The sequence below is a fragment of the Nicotiana tabacum genome, chromosome 12 (genome assembly GCF_000715075.1).
Source record: "Nicotiana tabacum cultivar K326 chromosome 12, ASM71507v2, whole genome shotgun sequence".
Classification (NCBI taxonomy): Eukaryota; Viridiplantae; Streptophyta; class Magnoliopsida; order Solanales; family Solanaceae; genus Nicotiana; species Nicotiana tabacum.
Window position 1 is genome coordinate 22,240,700 of NC_134091.1, and position 7,178 is coordinate 22,247,877.

At 35.3% G+C, this 7,178-nt stretch overlaps 1 protein-coding gene across 2 annotated transcripts; it reads left to right on the plus strand.

The window, feature by feature from the left end:
• Positions 1-256: 256 nt before the first annotated feature.
• On the plus strand, positions 257-5,085 carry LOC107765587 (acyl-CoA-binding domain-containing protein 3). Of its 2 annotated transcripts, none has more exons than XM_075226221.1 (5): positions 257-1,102; positions 1,756-1,858; positions 1,967-2,058; positions 2,169-2,223; positions 2,668-3,910. In XM_075226221.1, exons 1-5 carry the CDS (start codon positions 465-467, stop codon positions 2,728-2,730), a joined length of 951 nt encoding a protein of 316 aa, XP_075082322.1. In that variant the 5' UTR covers positions 257-464; the 3' UTR covers positions 2,731-3,910. The 2 variants fall into 2 exon arrangements, with proteins under 2 accessions (XP_075082322.1, XP_016439740.1); XM_016584254.2 differs by lacking the exon at positions 2,668-3,910 and adding an exon at positions 4,832-5,085 and having other exon boundaries at positions 260-1,102.
• The last annotated feature ends 2,093 nt before the right edge of the window (positions 5,086-7,178 follow it).

A 7,178-nucleotide genomic window follows, 5' to 3' on the forward strand; every position in this document is an offset into this window, starting at 1 on the left:
AAACGGATAAAATTTTGACTTGAAGAGGACACGTCAGAAATGGGAGGAGACGATAAGATAGGCGGAAACACATGAACAAACGTGTAGGATGGGCCCTACCTCAACACTTTTTCTCAACGTAACCAATCCCCAAATAAAGATGCCAATGTTTTGGGACCCACCAAACAGAAATAGTGTACGCAGTTTATACATAAGAAACAAAAAATTAATACTCCTAATTAATTCTAATCATAGAAACAGAAAAACCGAATATACTTTACTCTAAGCTGCAAATATCCCTTTCTGATTAATAACTTCCCCATATTATAGTATAGAAATTCCTTAAGCATAGTAATATTCCACATCATTAATTCTTTCCCACATTTTCCTAACCATTCATGTCCTTTTCAAAATTCATTTCTAAGTTGAACTCTTCTTCTTATTCTTATCTCAGCAATCTTTGATCATTTGGGAAAGAAAAAAAAATGGATCTTTTTCAAAAATTCTTTGTGACTGCTATGGCAGCTCTTGTATTTTCTTGCATAATTGTGAAATTTATTTCAATTGCAGTGTCAAATGATGAAAAGGTAGATAAAGAGAAAACTGTTGTGGAGGAAGCCAAGATTACAAAAGGGGCTGTTGTTAAGAGTAGAAAAAGCAAGAAAAGAGTCAAATTTGTTGAAAAAGAAGTTGTTAAAAATGTTGATTATATTGAATTAATGCCATGTAAAGTTGGAGGAGTAGTTGATCAGTCTGAAAATGGTGGAGAAAAGAAAGTAGATTCAGAGGAAGTGTTTGTTGAGGAAAAAAATGAGGATATTTTTAAAAAAGGTGATGAATTTAAGGGAGAAAAAGTTCCTGAAAATGTTGGAGTGATTGAAAATGAGAAGAGAGATAAGGTGGTGTTAGATGAGGATAGTGATGATGATTGGGAAGGAATTGAGAGAAGTGAATTGGAGGAGGAATTTGTTAAAGCTGTAAACTTTGTGGATAGGGGAAAAGGGAAGGAGAATTTAGGGAGTGAATTGATGATGCAATTGTATGGACTCCAGAAAATTGCAATGGAAGGGCCTTGTTATGAGCCTCAACCAATGGCATTGAAAGTCTATGCTCGCGCCAAATGGTATTGACCTTTTACTCTGATAAATATGAGCTTTAGCAAATTGTTTGAACTCTAGTTCAATTGCATAAGTTTTTCAATTGTTTGTTGATTTGCTTGAATGAAAAAAGTAAAATTTGTGAAGCAAGTGCTTGCATTGGTCGAGTGAGGTTTCGACTTTAGAAATCCTTGGATGAATAGAACCTTTTATAGGAGAGAAAAGAGCAATTATATATTACCAAAGGACTGCTGCTAAAAATGGGGATGATAAATCATTATCTCACATATAGTTCTATAGACATTGAGTCTAATCAATCACAATTCGATTCCTTCAACCTATTACCTAGTGTAGTTTTTCCCTTGCATAGTAGCATTTTTTTTAATGAATCTCTTGTGTCCGGGTTACCAAAAGATAGTTTGACTAAAAACTAGTAGATTTGTATAGCCTGAATTTCATAGTGAAAATTAGAGGAACGAGGCAGGAAACTGAGGATGATAAGTAACACGGTTATATCGTAAGAAAATTGTGTTAGAATAAGATGGCTAGAGTAAATAGAATAAGAAGTAAAGGACAGACCTTCAAACTACTTTCAGGGTGTAGTTTGATTGCTAGTTATACAACAGGAATGAAAGCTGCTATCTGTAAGTGATGGAGGACAATAATTCCATTGTGCAAGGAATGCGTGGCAAAGAATGGGAAGCATGAATCCGGAGGTGGCTATGGAGCAGTATATTGAGCTTTTGTCAGACCATGTTCCCGGATGGACGCATCAAAATAAGGTTGTAAATGTTTCCTTAAAGTTCTTTCTTTTGGATAGATTACTCATAGATTTTCATGAAATATTGCTGGAAGAGTGAAATGTTCACTCCTAATTGTCTACCGTGCAGGAGGCTAGTGAAGTAGGGTCTTTGGAAACTAAAATGTCAGGAGATCCAGATTCCATTCCAGATTCTTTTAATGATATACGCAAAGATGAAAGGTAGTTCTAACTCCTTTTTCCTCATTATGTCCTCCGAAATTCTCAAAAGTTCATTTTGTTTCCATCTACCCTTGATTACTTCTCTCACTAGCTTTTGCATGTATCTACAGGACACAGGAAATGAAGCATGCTGCAGAGGGAGTTGATTTTGCTGGAGGTGGAAAGGTGATTGATATTCTTTCATAAATCATCTTAATTCTGTAGTGCTGCTGATTTTTAAAGTGAATTTTCTGCTGAAGTTTTTTAGCTCAGTATGTTCCATGCTGTTAAAACTTGGCCCTCAAACCTGCTGTAGATAGAATATTTTAAGCTTCAAAACTAGTGACAAAATTAAATTTCACATGGGACCTTTTATTGTTATTCTCTTGTTGCATGAAAAGTTTATTTCACATGACTGAACTTTTCTTGGATAATTGCAAGTTCAACTATCCAAATGTTCACTTCTATGATAAGTACAGACTGATCCGTGTGAGAGAAATATTTGCTGTTGTTAAATGCCAGATTCTATGAGATATCTTATCCTTTAAAACAATTTTATTCAGTTAAAAGTTAAATTGCCTTGTTAGACATTGTTTCTTATTTGTTCTTGTTTCTTCAAATGTCTAGCAGACATTCAATTTTCAGTCTTCACTCCGACATCCTTTCAGGAGAATCCTAGTCCAACTTTCTTGAGATTTGTCCTTTTGTTTTTGAGGAACTTTTATCAGGCATGCTTGTTTTACCGTTTGGGGCTTTAATTGCATCTCAAGGAATATCAAAATTACATCAGTGTAGTTGGCTTTTCGGAACAATATGCCTGATCTCATAAGCCACTCAGTGTACAGTAGAAACTGGTGCTATATTTTATGATCTCTGGTTCCTCTCCTTGAGTAGTTATTTACACTTGACTGCTTTCCATCTTCAACTATGGCCTGATATGTGAAGCTTGTTGGAATATATGACAGTTCAAAAGAGTTGCTTCATTTTTCATTTTCCAATTTACATTCAGGCCTGGTAAGTGGAGTTGTTTGAAAATTAAATAACTTAACAAATTGGCTCCTTTTCATCTATAATGGCTTCATTTGTTAATTCTTGATAAATATACGAACTAATGATGTAAACTATCAACAAATCCATCCATTTGTATCTGTTGAATTGCTGATAAGCGAATAATACGAGCACCTGAGAGAAAACATAAGATCCTATTTTTGCTTCTATATCTTTTGGTTGGCTGAGGAAGGAGGATACAGTGTCTAATCTCAATATCTCCTTCGTTGGCTTTCTGGAATAATTCTTCTTTGGCTTTCATCTTTTATACCATTTCTTTTTTCAAATTTTGGATTTTCATAGTTTCCATCAAAATCAGTCTGTAAAGGAAAAGTGGTACTAGATTTTAGGAAAAAAGGAAGAAGAGAGAAAGACCAGAATCTAGAAAACCAATTTACTATCCACCATGATTCGAAAGATAAGTTCATTAGAAAACTAAGTAGGTCTAAAGGATGAGAACAAAATTTCTGTCCAGCAAAATTCAGTTCCCTCTAAAACAGACATAAAGTCTGTTTGGCCAAGCTTCTCAAGAGGCCAAAAGCACTTTTTTCCCCTAAGTTGAGGTGTTTGGTCAAGCTTTTTTTGGGGGAAAAAAAGTATTTTTGGGAAGAAGCAGAAGCAGAAAAGTAGCTTCTTCCCAAAAGCAGAAGCAAAAGCAATTTTAAATTTTCTTCTTACCAAGAATACCCTTAACATAATATAGTATATATCAAAATAACCGTTAAACCTAATACTTAGGATCTTAATGTATAAATATTTCTTATTATTTTTAGGATAGCTTTCTAATATATAGTGACTTTTGGGGGTGAATGCTTTTATATTTGTTGAATGATATATATATTATATTTAACTTATATTAAAAGAATTAAGTATTTTTATATTTTATTTTCATATTTTACTTAAATAAAATGAAAAGATTTAATTATTGCCTGTAATAACAAATTTTTGAGATTATTTATTTACTTATAATATTAACTATTAAGTAAATCTATTCATGTCCTTATTCGTAATTTGATACTTAAAAGCACTTTCTGAAAAGCTTGGCCTTACACAAATTATTGCTCAAAAGTACTTTTCAGAGTGATTAGCCAAACACAAACTGATTATTTCCAAAAGTACTTTTTTCAAAAGCACTTGTCAAAATAAGCTGATTTCTCCAGCTTGATAACATGCTTTGCAAGATAATGTCCATGCAAAGGGTAGGGATAGAACTTTGAGCCAAACTGGTGTATATAGGACTTCCCCCGAATGCTTGAGTGAAATCTTAAACGTGAAGCTGATGAACAAGAGAATGTGGTTAATACTTAACACAACTGATAGCTGCAATGGCTAGTGATAGGACAAAGGTTAAGATGCTAATGTTCTCAAAGTTTTAAAGGTGGCTTCAATATCTGATCAAGGAAGTCTCGGGAGTGTAAACGTCGTGGGGACTATGATGCATGCAGACTTTATCAAAAGAATTAAAAGCTTTGTTTCGTGCAGAAGATATATATCGATCTGCTCTTTCTCTAAGATTGGACATCAGTTCTTTTTACAACTTTAAAGTGAATGTTACTTATATGTGAGCTACTGTTATTTAGAAATGCTTTTAGAATTTTTTTTAGAGGTCAGATATGGAATAGGTTTATAGTTCTTTAGTAACTCATATGTCGTCTTTCAACATTATTAGTAAGGTAGAATATGGAATTGGTAGCTCGTTGCAGCAGATAAAACTTGCTTTATAGCTATTGTCATATGTTCCTTTCAGGATAAAGAATGAGAAGAAATCAACAGCAGGTGTACTGCAATTACTGCTTCAAGATTTTGAGGTCTCTGCAGTTCGTAACACAACTTGGTTCACTCCCTAATGTTTCCTTATTGGATTATGCATCTACATTGCATATGTAAATAGCTATTTCCACTGAATAAAAATGACCCTCTATTTAGATAAACAATGATCTCTTTGTTTCAGTGGCTTTTTATTATATGAAGTAAATAAAAATCTCTTTGGTTTTTATTGTACCCTTTTTGATTCTGGACCTGCTTTGCTGCTTACATAGTTTAAAAGGTAAACTAGTAGCAGTAGAAGTAAACATTGTCCTTATTTTACTTAAGAAATCTCTAATATAATTAACACTAGCATTATACTACATTAGTTCCTACCTGCAGCCACTACCGGAAACTTAGACTGCCCAATGCCACCACCATAACCTGGATATCCGCCACCATTTCCTCCACCAAAACCACCGCCATTACCATTTCCTCCACCAAAACCACCGCCATTACCATTTCTGCCACCAAAACCACCACCAAATCCACCGCCATTACCACTACCTCCACCATAAGGACTACCTTGGCCATTGCCTGATCCTCCACCCATCCCACAGTTACCATTTCCACCACCAGCGCCACCACCAGCGCCATAGCCTAAACCGCCACCTCCTCCTATCCCTCCACCAACACCTCCACATCCGCCTCCATTATTGCCTCCAAAACCATATCCTAACCCTCCCCCACCACCTCCGCCTCCACCAATGCCACCTCCAATACCTTTCCCATAACCACCTGTTGTAAGTACTACATTGGCAGCCTTATCCATTCTATTAGCCTGAGAAGTTAAAAACTTCCCTTCTCGGATTGCGTCAACAGGTACACATCCATAAAGCCCAAAACACAGCAAACTCAAGAAACTGAGACTCCACACAAACACTATGCGCTTTCCCATATCGCTTCTCTTATATTTTTGCACAATAATTTTGATTGTGAATAAGATCACTTGACAAGAAAATTTTAATATATGAAAAAGCTATATCAAAAAGCCTTTTGGGAATATAGTGCAATTGAACTATGCAGAGAACTCAGGGTTGGGATAAGAAAGAAAGTATAGATACTTTTGGCTTTTCTTGGTGGCTGCTCTCTTCACTAAGATATAAATATGCAGATAAGTATGAGAAATCTGTGCAAGCAGTTAAGTATGATGGAGATTATAGGTAGTCAAGCCAATTTGCATGATTTATGATCATTGATAATTACATGATGCAGTTCAAGACTGCAAATTTTACGTGGAAGAAAGTGGGGGAAACATAAATCTCTATCTGCTCCTTCCCCTGTATACAAGTTAAAAATCTTTCAAAAAGTAAATACTTATATTAACATCATATCAAATATTGCAAAGGAGCGGTGGCCGGTGAGTACAATAGCATTTCGAACTGATCGACTAAAAATTTTGGATCTGCCTCTGATGATCGAAGCTAGGCTTCAAACAAGTTGGCTATTACATCACCATTCGTATGAAAATGGCACAGCATCATCTTTCGTACTTTTACTCTCATACTTATCATGGAATGATGTCATAAGAGAAATTTAATGGCACAACATCACCATTCGTGCTTTCACTCTCGTTCTCACCATGTAATAGTGAATAACTGATATAGATTGGCAGGACATCACCATTCGTGCTTTAATTCTCTTCCTCACCATGTTTTAAATCAGTAAATGAAGTAATAAAATGGCACGACATCATGCTTCGTGCTTTAACACTCTCCCTTACCATGTCGTAATAACTATACAATTTCGGGAGATAAATAATGCAAGGGATGTACTTTATGTCAATTATGATTCCATAATACCAAACCTCAACTTCCAAAATACTCAACCATTACAAATTAATCCATAAATACGGAAGGAACAATCAAATAATAATAATATAATCTAAGCATGGATGCCATAACTAAAGAGGCAATAAATCACAAGGAAACAAGTTCTACCTGCATGCTTTAACGCAACAACAATGTATAAGTAATCGCCACCTCACATATACGTTGTACCCACACATTAAACACGTAGCAAATAGGCAAACAAGTTCAAATCCCTCAAGTCAAAGTTAACCACGACACTTACCTCACTCCGCAACCAATTCAAAGTTCAACTACGGCCTTGCCTTTCGAACAAGCCTCCGAGCCAACCAAATCTAGCAAATTATCAACCAAAAGATTCAAAATAAGCCTTAGAAACTACCCACGAATGAAAGAGGTTCAATTTAGATCATTATTGAAAAAGCCAACAAAAGTCAACCCCCATGCCCACTTGGTCAAAACCCAATGTTCGGACCAAAA

What these genes read in the sequence shown, in the direction of transcription:
- LOC107765587 (XM_075226221.1), top strand. Translation starts at nt 465, where the DNA reads ATGGATCTTTTTCAAAAATTCTTTGTGACTGCTATGGCAGCTCTTGTA. An exon ending in GATATACGCAAAGATGAAAG is followed by an intron (nt 2,059 to 2,168) that starts GTAGTTCTAACT and finishes ATGTATCTACAG; the next exon opens with GACACAGGAAATGAAGCATG. An exon ending in ATTTTGCTGGAGGTGGAAAG is followed by an intron (nt 2,224 to 2,667) that starts GTGATTGATATT and finishes AATGTCTAGCAG; the next exon opens with ACATTCAATTTTCAGTCTTC.